Source organism: Pantherophis guttatus, chromosome 5 (assembly GCF_059756535.1).
Source record: "Pantherophis guttatus breed Tessera chromosome 5, ASM5975653v1, whole genome shotgun sequence".
Lineage (NCBI taxonomy): Eukaryota > Metazoa > Chordata > Lepidosauria > Squamata > Colubridae > Pantherophis > Pantherophis guttatus.
The window spans coordinates 25,875,420-25,889,535 of record NC_142067.1 but is presented as its reverse complement, the minus strand read 5'-3'; the positions used below and the strand labels follow the sequence as shown (position 1 = coordinate 25,889,535).

Here is a 14,116-nt window from a genome sequence, read left to right as displayed (position 1 = left end):
GACCCTCCTTTTTGGCAATGCCTCAGGTTCCATCCGAAGGCCAGGAGGAACAGCTGGGGATGGGCCAGGAGGAAGGCATTTTGGAGCACCCATTGATAGGGAGAGATGATGATGAATCCTGGTTTGATCCCAGGCAGCGTCGGAGGGAGAGGGTGCGCAGCAAAGGAAAAGGCGTGGGAGGGCCAGAGATTGAGCTGAGTCACTGAGCCACACCCCACAAGGGATAAAAGTGGGTGGGATTGCTCTTCAGGCTTTATGACGGACAAAGTTCACACTCTGATAGTCACATCATTATTCCTGAACTTCGGTTTGAATATATTTTGGACTGAACATTGACTAAACTCTTGTCTTGCGGATAATTTGTTGCTCCTGGAATGGACTGAAGATAAGCCTTCTCCTGTTTTCTGGGAGTGCAAATGGACTTGGCAGGCATTTTGCAGTTAGCTGCCAAAACCCTCGTCTGCCAGGGATTCAGGTCTGTTATATAAGAAACTATTGACAGGCGTGTTTGGTATTGCGTTTGCCTGTGTGAGGGAGAGGGACAGAACAGTCGCCTTGATGGGTGGAAATAAATTTTAATAATAATATCTGGCTCTGCCTTGTTTGGAGAACATGCATGCCTATTAGGCATGTGACCAAGATTTGCTTACAAGCTAAAGATTCTTTATCAGGTGACTCTTTTGTAAACAACTAACTGCAATCTTCTCTGTTATCAGCAAAAAGATTCACCTCCATGCCAAATCACTGGAAGGTTTAAGAAAGAGAAACAAAGTCTCTAGGCTAAGGTATATGTTGGCTCCAATTGGGAAACAGCTCAATTGTTGAGGCTATTGTAATCCTTCTTAATATATCTTGCTAATGATTTATAATAATATAATTATGGTTCATCACACATTAATTATATTATTTATAACAACAGACAATAAAAGAAAAAGGTGAAAAAACTTGAGAACCTGACAGTAGCTACAATTTTCATCTTAATTGTATAACAATCTGCTTAAGTTTTCTTTAAATTCTTTTTCTGATTTGTCAATCTGAAACTGGGGAAGCAACTATCCCCCTCAGACCAAGGAATTTCAAAATAATTCCAATCTTGTCTCCAGAGCAAGTAGAAAGGAATAGAGACACACACACTAAAAGCAGCTTGAATTGAAATAGTACCTGATTCACTGTATTGTGTTTTGAATATTTCAAACAAAGATGGTTTCTTCGCAGATATATCAACATTTTTCTTTTCCATTGCACTGTTAATACAATTAAGAAAATCTGCAAAATAAAGTGTTCTTAAAATTATATTGGTAATTTATCATATTTGACAGAAATTCTGTTTCTTTTTCTTCTAGACTGCTTACACATTATATACCCTCCCCACAAGAAATGCAAATATTTATGGTCACAGCATTAACATCATGAATGAACCAATAAATTTATAAAATAAAACTGTATAATTTATAGCTTATATGAAAATACCAGATAAATTTATTTTGACAAATTATGAGGACTGATTCAAACATAGATCTAGGAATCTCTTTAATAGAATCAAAAGACTAAAAACAGACTATAGGATTTTTTAATTTCTGACTAATTCCCTTAATTGTTTGGCAAGAAAGCCAAGACAAAATATAATCAATGAAAACTGCTGGCAGTCTTTGTTGTGTAATGACTATAGTATTGATCTTTAAGGAAAATTAGGCCAGATTTTTCATTTAAATTGGTATGTTGTTTCAAAATGGTCAGTTTATAAGACTCATTATTCCTATGCAAAATTGTAACATGTTTTTAAGTATGCAACTTCTATAAATAAGTACTGCCACAACAAATCCAAAAATATAGAACAAAAATCCTACAACTGCAAGTGTTTTATAGAAACAAACTGCCTGAAAGTAATGATATTATGGGAATAAGCTACATCCTACACTGGACAATAATACTGTAATTTTTCAGAGACTGAATGATAGGTCCATATTTGTATACAGTCAATAAATCTGAAGTAGATTCTCACAAGCAACAAAAAATCTAGACAATGATGCTAACGTGGAAACCAACTCCTGCAACATTCCCAGATTGTAAGGTAAAGGTAAAGGTTCCCCTCGCACATATGTGCTAGTCGTTTCCAGCTCTAGGGGGCAGCACTCATCTTCGTTTTAAAGCTAAAGAGCCAGTGCTGTCCAAAGAAGTCTCCGTGGTCATGTGGCCGGCATGACTAAACGTCAAAGGCACATGGAATGCTATTACCTTCCCACCAAAGGTGGTCCCTATTTTTCTATTTGTATTTTTTATGTGCTTTCGAACTGCTAGGTTGGCAGAAGCTGGGACAAGTAACAGGGGCTCACCCTGTTACGCGGTACTAGGTATTCGAACCGCAGAACTGCCGACCTTTTGATCGACAAGCTCAGCGTCTTAGCCAGTGAGCCACCGCGTCCCTATTCCCAGATTGTACCTACATCTAAATCAACAGCTCCAATAAAGGCCCCAATAGTATATTTTAAAAGTTTGAAGAGCATTCATAGGCTTTTCCTCTAATGGGATATATGCTGTCATCTACTAGCAATGATCCCACCCCCTCTGGATTCTGTCAAGTCAAATGGTACAAATTTTTTGTAAAAGAATTAAAGGTAACAAGTTTAATATCAGTTCACACTTCCAGATTTTTAAAAAAATTTTTAAAAATCTTATTTTAGAACAAAACAATGCAAAATTGAGCAAAAGATTCCTGAACCTGGATACATTATAACCAGGCTCTCACAAAAGGGCTCAAACAAACATATATTGTCAATACAATTGTTAATTGATAAAGGTGCTTATAAATCTTTCCTACATGTAACCTGCATCTGGCTAAGCAACCTATCTTCCATTCCATTCCCTCCACTCATCTCCTTCCAATATAAATCCAATTCCAATTTATCAACTCTGCAGAAATGAGTTGTTGCTCAGAAAAGCTTTTAATAAAATGTGTTTGTTAAAAAGGTGCCATCAGACTGGCAAATTAAATGAATATAGATGGAATAGAGATCCAAAAAGACTTCCTCATATTCATTAAACTAGTAACAAATAACCAGGATTTAACATATGCTTAAAACCTTGTGAACTCTCTTGAATTTTTAATATTTCTGCATAAATATGAGCTAAAATGTGAACTGTTGTCTAAACAAGTCCTAAAATTAGATAACAAATCCATTAGAGAAATGTGTCAAAAACATTATTCTTGTTCATTTATTGAGGAAAATGATCCAAAGCTACATATTTCTATGTGACAAGATAGAATTGGGATTATCAGTTCATTTGAAGGGAAACTAGCATCATCAGGTGTTTCAATTAGTGGGATGATAACCAGGTATGAATGTGGGAGGTCCTTTCTTATTTAAAGACTGAAAATGTAGGATCTTTGCAACACAAGCATGGAAGAAGTGTGTCATGGCTTGAACAAATGAGACTTCTGATGACCTTTGAAAAACAGTTAATTGAAGCATACCAGGTTGGAAAAGGGTTACAAACTATTTCTAAATAGTTTTAATCAGTCAGATGCCAGGAAGATTGTGTACAAATGGAGACAATTTAACCTCACTGTTATTTTCCCCAGAAGTGATCAGCATACCAAAGGCATACTAAGGGCAATGCTCTGGGAGAACCTCAAGATGCTCTGGGAGAATGCTCTGGGAGAACCTCAAGATAAAGTCTAAGAAACCAAAAGCCTATCTTGAATTGGTGAATGTCACCATTAGGAAAATATTGAATTGGTGAGACCACCATTAGGAAAATACTGAACAACAACGGTACGCATGGTAGGGCTGCAAGAAGAAAGTCACTAATCTAAAAAAAAAAAAAAAATTGCTGCCCATCTAGAGTTTGTGAATTACCATCTGCATAAGCCAAAAGGTTATTAGAAGAAAGTTCTGTAGATGGACGAGACTAAAAGAGAACTTTTGGCTTAAATAAAAAGATGTTTGGTGAAAGGCAACACTGCATTCCAACATAAAACTTTATCACATGTGTGAAACAGCGTAACAGTACAGGTAGTATTGTTCAAAGTTAAAATGGCACTAAAAAAACTGACTTATGACCAGTTTTCACACGGCTGTTGTAGCATCTCCTTGGTCATGTGATCATACACTTGGCAATTGACTCATAATTGTGAGGGTTGCAATGTCCCAGGGTCCTGTGATCCCCTTTGCTATATTCTGACAAGCAAAGTCAATGGGAAAGTCAGATTCACTTAACAACATTTTGACTAATTTAACAACTACTATGATTCACTTAACAACTTCAAGGTATTGGTTACCACCATTAGAGCGCTCCATGGCTTAGGATCCAGGTATTTACGAGACCGCCTTCTGCCACCGATAGCCTCTCACCAACCACTACGCTCCCAGAGAGGGGCTCCGTTGGCCAAATAATGTTGACTGGCGGCCCCCTGGGGAGAGCCTTCTCTGTGGGGGCACCTACCCTCTGGAATGAGCTGCCCCAGGAGATACGGCGGATCCCAGATCTTCGCACCTTTCGCCGTTCCCTAAAGATGTTTTTATTCCAGCAAGCCGGGCTGGCCTAACTCTTTTAAATTGTTTTAATTTTTAAATTGTTTAATTATGGGTCTTAATACAGGGGTGTTTTTAATTGTGGGCCAAATTAATTTAATTGGATTTTAATACTGTTTTTAAATTTTGTATTTCTTGTGTTTTATCTGTTGGCTGTTCACCGCCCCGAGTCCTTCGGGAGAAGGGTGGTATATAAATATAAACAATAAATAAATAAATAAACTGTGGAAAGATAATAAACTCACTTAGCAATGGAAATTTTGGGCTCAATTGTGGTTGTAAATTGAGGTCTACCTGTAATATGGTTTAGGCCTCTGATCACGAGAGCTTACTATCTTAGATGGAATAATGAATTCTGAATTCTACTACCAGTAGCAAATTCTACAATAAAATGTCAGCGTATATGTCTAGGAACTGAAGCTCAACAACAAAAAAAGTTTTCGGAATAGCCAAGTCAAGATCTTGACATTAAGTTAGAAAAATGTTAAAATATCTAAGCAAGCAGTTTGTGAGGGGAAGCCCACCAACATCCCTGAGTTAAACCTGTTCTCTGAGGAGGAATGGGCTGAAAATTGCTTGATCAACAGTTACTGGTAATGTTTAATTGGTTACTGCTGCCCAAAGACAACCCATAAGTTACTAAATGCAAAGGTTTACATTTTTACACATATATACACATATACATATATGTAGGTCTGGAATTTTGTCATGTTTTATATTTATATTTATGCAGAAACACTGAAAATTCAAAAGGATTCATAAATTTAGGAATCGCTGTAAATCCCAGACCAGCAGATTAAGACAAACTCTAAAAATAACTATTTATGGGAAATAACTTGGCTGTGACTTGTAACTGGTGGAAATGGTGTAGCTAAAAGAAAACCAGAAAAAGGACATTAAAATGATCAAATTTAATGTCCAATTACATTGTGATGGAAGGATCGGTACTAGCTACATAGCCACTGAAATTTACAAAGTGTAAAAAAAAATGGCAATTGCCAAAAAAAAAAAAAAAAAAAAAAGGAAGTTGGAAAAATGTTTCGAATATCAAAATGTTTTTGATATATCGTATATTTGCTGATACTTGTATTCCAACCAAGATTACAAAAATCCCATTCTATGGAAGCTTTGCATTTTCTGAAATCAGAATCAATGTTCCATCACTGTATTTCATCATTCCCTCCACAAAACTATTATGGAGAATGAAGCTTAGACAGCAAATCTATCCCTCTCCCATCTCCACATCTGCTAACTGGGTTCTAAGAACATAAGCCTGTACAAAACAGGAGGGCTGAATCCAATTGGACAAATTTGCAAGCCTACTCAACAGCCTTTGCCTCTGTTTTTGCTGCTTTAATATGCATTTCTTCACAAAGCAGGAAATTAAACTTGAATGACTATTTAGTTCATCAATCCTATCATTGTTAAGCTGCCATCCTGATATACTTATCTGGAAGTTAAACCCTTCTGTTTACATAATAACTACAAGTGAAAAATATCCAATGAGACTTGCCACGGCTACGTATTTTGCAGGACTACCTGCCCCCCCCCTTTGATGAAATACCCCAGTCAGCTGTGCTAGCATAACACACTAAGCACTAATTTTACTGTATGACTAATTTTACTATATAGCCACAGATGTATTGTATTTGACCTACAGCAAAGCTATGATCCAATATTTTCTATTTCTACACTTAGTTGGGAATATTTAATTCATATACTAATTTAAGGTACTCTGAGTAGCAGGAAGAAGTATTAGGTATGTTCACCACCTTAACTATCCAGTATAGGGGAAATAAAAATATAATCATAATCATCTTTGGAGCTAGTTTGGTCTAGTGTTTATGGCATCAAGCTAGAAACCAGAAACCTGCAAGTTTCAGTCCTGCCTTGAGCATGAAGCCAGCTGGGTGACCTTAAACTGCTTCAGTCCTAGAAAGCAGGCAACAGCCTATCACTTTTGAACAATCTTGCCAAGAAAACTGCAGGGACTTGTCCAGACAGTCGACAGGAGTAAAAAAACAAACAAAAAACTGACTAGGAGGCACAGAAATCTTTATGCCAGAGGTCTTCAAGCTTGGCAACTTTAAGACTTGTGGACTTCAACTCCCAGAATTCTCCAGCCAGCTGGCTGGAGAATTCTGGGAGTTGAAGTCCACAAGTCTTAAAGCTGCCAAGTTTGAAGACCTCTGTTTTATGCTCATCATACGTCAGATCTCGTAACGACCGAATAAATTATCCAACGGGATGCACCGTCAGCGTGCCTTTCCCTCACACCCAGATCTCAAGCCCTTTAAGAAAACCCAACCTGTCTTCCACTCACACACGGTTTCACCTCAGTGCCTCTCTTCATGGGACAGCGAGTTTCTCCTGAGCCGAGAAGAACCTCAGAAGAGCAGCCCTGCGGAAATGTAGTCGAGAGCAAAAAATAAAAATAAATCAATGGATGAAAGGAAGGGTTTCTCGAGGCCAAGCGAAGAAGAAGCGACGCGCCCCCGGTACCGCCGGGCTCCAAGTTCACCTCAGCAACAACTTCCTCAGAAAGACAAAAGAAGGCGCCAAAACCTAGCCAACGCATGCGCAGTTTCAGAAGGGGGGGAAAAAAGCAATCATTTCCTCACAGCTGATCCAGTCTCATAATCCGGAGGTTTTTCCGTACATACCGATCCGGCCTACGAACGGAAATGAAATTGGTCTCCCGTTGGGAACGGTGGAGCCAAGCTCTTGCCTCCGTTTTTTCACTGGCAATGGCGTGAAGGCCCGAAACTAAGAGAAGAGCCAGAGGGTAGACTGTAATGGTTTAATCCTGCCGCACTCAAAGGATCATGGAACTTGTAGTTTCTTTTTATACAAAAAAGAATTGGTCCGTTTTAGCTCACGAGTTTAAGTTAGGTTTATGTGCAATACTTAAAAAGTATGCCCAAACCAAGGAATTTTAATAGTTCAGAGACAGGCACATCGTTTTCATTTTTCTCTCAGGAGCTGTTAAGATCCTTCCCCCCTTTTTTTATTCTTTTTTTTTATTCAAAAAGCTGCAAATTATCCCATTGAAATATATTCCACTTCTCAAAACACATATTTTACACTTATAACAGCTTTTCCATATCGGTATCAATATCTTTCATAACAATCATATTTACAAAAATTCTATTTATATACATCACCATCCTATGTTATATCCTTATTTAAATTATAATAATATCTACTCACAAATCAGTATGTGTTTTGTGTTTTAAATGTTGGAAAATTCAATAAATACTATTTTTAAAAAATATATTCACTTCTTTTAGTTACTGCACATTAAATACAACAATGAGAATCTGATCCTGCAAATCTCTTGTGAAAAAAAGTTTACATTTTACACAATTAACTGATTTGCTATTTATATTCTGCCTTTCTTCCAGGACTTCAAGGAGACATAAGAGAGCACTCACTTCTTCAGTTTCTCCCGAAGGGTGCTTTTCCAAAAGGCAATTGAACTTTCTTGACTTTTTTTTCTTAAAAGCGTTTTGCTTCAGTTCTGAAGAAGCTTCTTGGATGAGAAGCCAAACGTTTTCAAGGGAAAAACCCCCCAAGAAAGTCCAGTTGCCTTTTGGAAAAGCACCTTTGGAACAACCATGACTTGGATGATTGAAAATCTCTAGTCACTCTGAAGTTGGTTGTACTGTGCATGATTAGTTCAAAGTCACTGGTATGCTTTTGGTCTTGAATCTGGATGAGTTTGCATATAAACACACACACATTTTTATGTTCATGTGACAGAAATTGGATTCATACAGATTATGCTAAGCCCCAGTATGATTTTATTTTACATATTGTGTAGAGTCTGAAGCCATTACACATTCTGCACCATAAACCTAGTTAACAAATTTCAATATTTAAGCTGAAACCAAACATCACATTAAGAGTTAGTGTATTGCATGAACAATGAGCCATTAAGTGGTTTATTCTGGGTTACTACACTATATTAACATAGTAATTGTGATTTCTTCAGTAAAATCAGGAGTTGGGACCTGTATCTTCAATGTGATGGCCTCCACAATATGCCTCATCATTGTATGTTTTTAAAGCTTGTTTTAATTTAAACAGTTAAATATAAAGTTAACATATTACTAAGCAATATGTTGATCATAAAATTCCACAAAGCCTTTTAGAAAATGCATATATCCCACAAAAAGTGTTAAAAATAAAAATACACATGAAAGAAAACAAACCAATGCTACTTGAATTATGCTTCACTTGTTTAAAAGACTAACAGAACCATCCAGAGAGGTTAGTGCTGAACAATCTAGCCAGGTTGCTTTTTGACAAATGGGAGATTAGTTGTATTCAGACAAACACAGGACCTTGGTTTTACTGCATTGAGTCAAATTGCCGGGATTTACAGAGCATATTAAATAATTTAACTTTATTGTTTGGATTTCCAGAGCATACTAAATCACATTTTGACTATGAGAACCAGTGCTGTTTGGATAACTAGGTTTGTAAAGAACAAGAGTGTTGTATTGCAACTGGGCCAATGTTAGATGTTTACTGGATTGCATCTCCAAAAGTCAGTTGATATCAATGTACTACCTTGGAGTAAATGTTTTCACTCCCTGATATTTTGGTACGACTTAATTTTCGGTAAAGTAACCCTTTATCTTCAAAAGATCTGCTGAATCCTCTTGTAGTTTCATCTTTCCGGTTACAACCAACTCAATCCAAAACCTTGGTTCTTGGTTGCAAACATTTAGTGGAAGCGCTTTATAAAGCGAACGCGCATGGTCGTTAGCGGGTCCAAAATCTGTTAACTCCCCACAACTCCGGTGCGTAAATTTCCAGCGTACTTTACGAGCGACGTAGTCAGTGCAACTGTTCCTTCATTAAGAGGGTTTATTGGTTTTCGCCACTAGTTAATGAGCACTAATTGCAACCGGTACTCCTGGGGCCGATAAAAGCGAGGGAGGCAGGAAGGCTCCCCTTAAACCAGGCTCCCTGTCCCGGCATGGACCGCTTCGTTTATCCGCCTTACAGCGTTTATCAAAGTTATGGAACCAGCTTTACTCCAAGCCACAACGTGGCCTCGAGGCTACCGCCCAAGCAGAAGCAGCCGAGCTGGAAGCAAAGCAAATGCAGCGGCATCTCCAATCCCTACCGAGGGGTGCTCACGGCCCCTTCCGCGACTCCTCCGGTGACTTCGCCGGATTATTTGGACACTTACAAGCGAGCGCAGCTAAAGGCGCTGCTGTCGCACGTCAGCCCGGGCCTCACCCCGCGGCTCCGTAAAGCCAACACCAAAGAAGTGGGCGTCCAGGTGAACCCGCGGGCGGACGCCGCGGTGCAATGCTCGCTCGGATCCCGGCCGCTCCAGGCCGTCCGACCTCAAAGCCCCTCGGGCCGGATCAACCGGGAGCCACCGCTCCCAGGTTTCTACTCGCCCGTGCTCGGTCGCCGCCTCTTCACTTTGCCCGAAGCGGCGGAGAAACCGAAGGCGCACCCTGAAGGGCCGGCTTCGTTTCAGTTCAACCAGGAATCCGAGGAAAAGGGAACGTCCGTAGAGAAAGGGGACGGCGGTGCCGATGAGAAGGCGGGAGCTGAGGACGAGCTGCCGGGGCACGCCGTCGGATACTCTGCCCAGCAGCAGCAGCAGCAAGAGGTCGGAAAAGGAGGCGAGGCTGAGGAAGGCGGGAGTCGCCTCGACGAAGAGGGCAGAAGAACCACCTTCCAGGTGAGCGGCGCGGTGGTTTCCCTCAGACGCTGCGCTCGGTTGGAAAGCCCTCCGCGGCCTCTGGCGGCCGCGCTTTGATGATGGAAGGCGCAGAAGGCGGGAGTTTTTCAAAACGCCTTGGAAGAAACGTGGTGTTAGCTGGAGCCTTGGCTTGCCTGGCTTAGCCCAACCTCTTTAGCGGCTTTAGGATGTGTTTACTTCAACTCGCAGAATTCCCCAGCCGGTTGGGAACTGAATTATGTGAGTTAAAGTAACGGAGGTTGAGAAACGCTGCACTAGCCCACAAGGCCTGACATTTGAACAAACCAGGCAACGTGTATGGCGAACGTGCGAATACAGCCAGGGTGTTATGTTCCTTTGTCACGTTTCTGACGCCCTACCTCCACCCCAAACACAGGCAAGGAGTTTAACAGTATATTCGCACGAGGGGTTGGGATTAAGAATTGTATAGAATCTGGTTAAATACAGACTCTTTTTTTATACTCCCATGGTTCTGGCTTCCCTTTTTTGAGTTTAGTATTTAGGCTTCTGTTTAGTAGCTTTTCTCTCTGGGGTAGTACTGTAATTGTTGTATGGGCAGTGGTGAAATCCAAATTTTTTTACTACCGGTTCTGTGGGCATGGCTTGGTGGGCTTGGTGTGGCTTAGTGGGCATGGCAGGGGAAGGATACTGCAAAATCTCCATTCCCATCCCACTCCAGGAGATGGATATTGCAAAATCTCCATTTCCACCCCACTCTGGGGCCAGCCAGAGATGGTATTTGCTGGTTCTCTGAACTACTCAAAATTTCTGCTACCGGTTTTATTTATTTATTGGTTCAATTTATATGGCGCCCTTCTCCGGAGACTCAGGACGGCTTACAATGCGTTAAGCAATAGCCTTCATACTTTTGTATATACCTGCTTAGTAGGGCTTTTGGCTCCCCCCCAGTGGTGGTCTTTTTTATACAAAGTCAGTTTATTGCCCCCACAATCCGGGTCCTCGTTTTACCTACCTCGAAAGGATGGAAGACTGAGTCAACCTTGCGCCTGGTGAGATTCGAGCTTCCAGTAATTGCAGACAGCTAGTGTTACTTAACAGCACTTAGTCTGCTGCGCCACCAAGGCTCTCCGAACAGCTCAAAAGTTCCACTACCGGTTCTCCTGAATCTGCTGGATTTCACCCCTGTGTGTGGGGTAACTTCACCTCTGAATGAGAAATGGGTATAAAGTCCTTGAAGGTGTCTAAATAGAATGGATATATTTGGCTGTGGGAGTAGAACAAATCTGTATTTGGCCAGAAATAATTGAATCTTAATATTTGGAGAATGCTTTTTTTCATGCTTGCAGAACAAGGTAAAATATATGGTCAATGGAATGGGAATGTGTGTTGGACTTGGTCTTTGGGTGTTAAGTGAATTTCGTTGTATGGGTAAACTGTATACACGTACAATGACAAAGTTATTATTTTCCTCAAATTTCTGAATTTAAAAACTGCTTTAAATGTTATTTTAGTTAATTAAAGTAAATGTTTATGATTTAAGAATAATCTTGCAAAGCAAATTTAGTATTTACTGTTCATGAACATCTTTCCGTTGCAGTTCTTAGAACAGAAATATGGCTATTTCCATTGCAATGACTGTAAGACCAGATGGGAAAGTGCCTATGTATGGTGCATTTCTGGAACCAATAAGGTATGTTTAAGGGAACATTGGAAAAAAATGCTTCTACTGTTTAAGGTGTAAATTTCAGAAAAGGATTCAATGTCTGGACTGCCCATTAGAAAATGTAATTGTCTCAAACTTGCAGAATCTTTTTAGGCAGTTTTAATTGAATGAGAGGTGCAAATTTAAAGTGATGCTTTTGTTGCAATGCTTACCTGTTAACTATAGTGGTGACCAACTGCAAATGCTGGAAGGCAGCATGTTGTTGGTTCACAGTTCATGATATTCTTCACTTTTTCTTAACATCAGTTATAGTTACATTTTGCTACACAAACTTTTTTTTTTTTTTTTTGCTTTGGGTTAAACGGTGCCATGTTAATAGGAAATCATAAAATGAGCTGACTAAGAACTTTTAATGTCTGTTTGGCACAATGAGTTTTGGTTCAGTTGTGCTTCAATGTATAATTTTTTGATGCTACATTTTAAAGATTCTGAGACACTCCCCTCTCAAATGTACCACTTTCATTTTTAGGTATACTTTAAGCAGCTTTGTCGCAAGTGTCAAAAGAGCTTTAATCCCTATAAAGTAGAAGCAATTCAATGCCATGTAAGTAACACTCGATATTCAGCAATTTCTATTAGCACATTTTAAAAAGTATCAAAAAAAAATGGGGCTTTTTTTTTTCTGGCTTAAAATTGCAGTGTATTAAAGAACTATTTGAATCATAATATTGTAATATGCAATACAGTTCTCAGACAAATTGCGGCAATAAATGTGGAACTTTAAAACTTCTCATAGAAAGGCTATCATTTCGCAGATTTTGGATACAATAGGCAGAGTGTTAGCTCAGACTGCCCATGGAAATTGGAAGTTTGGTGCATCTGAACTATAAGGCACTTACATTTATGGTAAATTATATCATTCATATGTAATAACTTTTTGTCAAATTATACTTTTGGACTTAATAGATATTTGGGAAGACTTAAGTATCTGCTGTTCACCAATAAGTATGGATAATTCAGATACTTCATTTCCTTGTTCTTCAGTGGTGTCAAACTCATGTCATGTGACATCGTGACTTCCCCCCTTTGCTAAAACAGGTGGGCATGGCCAGCGCATGACACATCTGGCCCATGGGCTGTGAGTTTGACACCCCGGTTCTTAATAACCAAAACTAACCTGAAGGATAGAGAACTTCAGAGCATGGTTGTTACTACACTATTAAAAATATAGGATATGGCCATTTTTAAAACTTTCCTTAAATTTGGTTCAACATGGGTGTAGGGTGCTTATCCTTATGAAAGCGTATCTTTGGTTAATGTTACTTGGCATCTGTGGCACATTTATGCAATAGGATTAACTTGTATCTTAGTTAATATAATATTTTAAATCTTTTATAGTTCAAAAGTTTCTAGAAGATCACTAAGTATAATCAAAAGAAAAATAAACTTTGGAATAGGTTTTGATTTCTTCTACTAATTCAAGTTTGTTATCCTAAGATCTGTTCAAAGACTCGTTGCTCCTGTCCCCAGAAAAAAAGGCACATTGACCTCAAGAGACCCCACCGGCAAGAGCTATGTGGCCGCTGTAAAGGCAAAAGATTATCTTGTGACAACACCTACAGCTTCAAATACATTGTTTGATCTGTGCAGTTTGTGTGCTGAGGTTGCATTTAGCTATGCACTTTGTTTCATAATATGGATTTGACTTTAGGATTCTGACCTGGCAATGGATAATGGACTAAAGATGTTTGTAATGCTAAGATATATTTGTAATTTATCACTGTACTGCCTAATTAATAAAACTTAAATTCTAATTAATTCTAATTGTATTTCCCTTGATGAGCATTAAAAAGAGATGGGAGAGCTGACACGCTTAACTAGAAAAAAGTGGAAAGCTTAGAGGGAAATTACATGCTAGATTAAATCTTGCAAACAATACTATATTCCTGCAATCTTTTTGTAGAAACAGTGATACAGTATCAGGATTCTGAATATAATTGAACATATTGAAGTTTGATAAAGATTGAGCAGTATACTTTCATATCTACTATGGTATTCTATAAAGACACATGAAAGTAAGTCTTAAATCACTGAAGGAAAATAGAATATGTAATAGATTTATATGATAGGGGTAACAGTAGTCTTCCTGAATCAACAGATGGCCTGTCTGTTTTGTTGAAAAAATACCTGAACATATTAATATTTAAGTTTACTTCGGTATTTGGTATT

The 14,116-nt window shown here is 38.9% G+C and overlaps 2 protein-coding genes across 7 annotated transcripts in view; one reads left to right on the top strand and one right to left on the bottom strand.

The window, feature by feature from the left end:
- The window catches only part of BRCA2 (BRCA2 DNA repair associated), a 53,250-nt gene extending 45,901 nt beyond the window's left edge, over window positions 1–7,349 (bottom strand). For 2 of the 6 annotated variants that reach the window (XM_087894759.1, XM_087894764.1), the window contains exons 1-2: window positions 6,868–7,218; window positions 1,162–1,266 (exon numbers count right to left, since the gene is read on the bottom strand). In XM_087894759.1, coding sequence (XP_087750885.1) covers window positions 1,162–1,240 — 79 coding nt within the window. In that variant the 5' untranslated portion in view covers window positions 1,241–1,266; window positions 6,868–7,218. Of the gene's footprint in view, window positions 1–1,161; window positions 1,267–6,840 lie in introns of all 6 variants that reach the window. The other 4 variants (XM_087894762.1, XM_087894761.1, XM_087894760.1 and 1 more) reach the window with 4 other exon arrangements.
- A 191-nt stretch (window positions 7,350–7,540) lies between these two features.
- On the top strand, window positions 7,541–13,705 carry ZAR1L (zygote arrest 1 like). The gene is made up of 4 exons (XM_034411181.2): window positions 7,541–10,242; window positions 11,822–11,914; window positions 12,417–12,491; window positions 13,385–13,705. The coding sequence occupies exons 1-4, from the start codon at window positions 9,520–9,522 to the stop codon at window positions 13,526–13,528; spliced, it is 1,035 nt and encodes a 344-aa protein (XP_034267072.2). The 5' UTR covers window positions 7,541–9,519; the 3' UTR covers window positions 13,529–13,705.
- The last annotated feature ends 411 nt before the right edge of the window (window positions 13,706–14,116 follow it).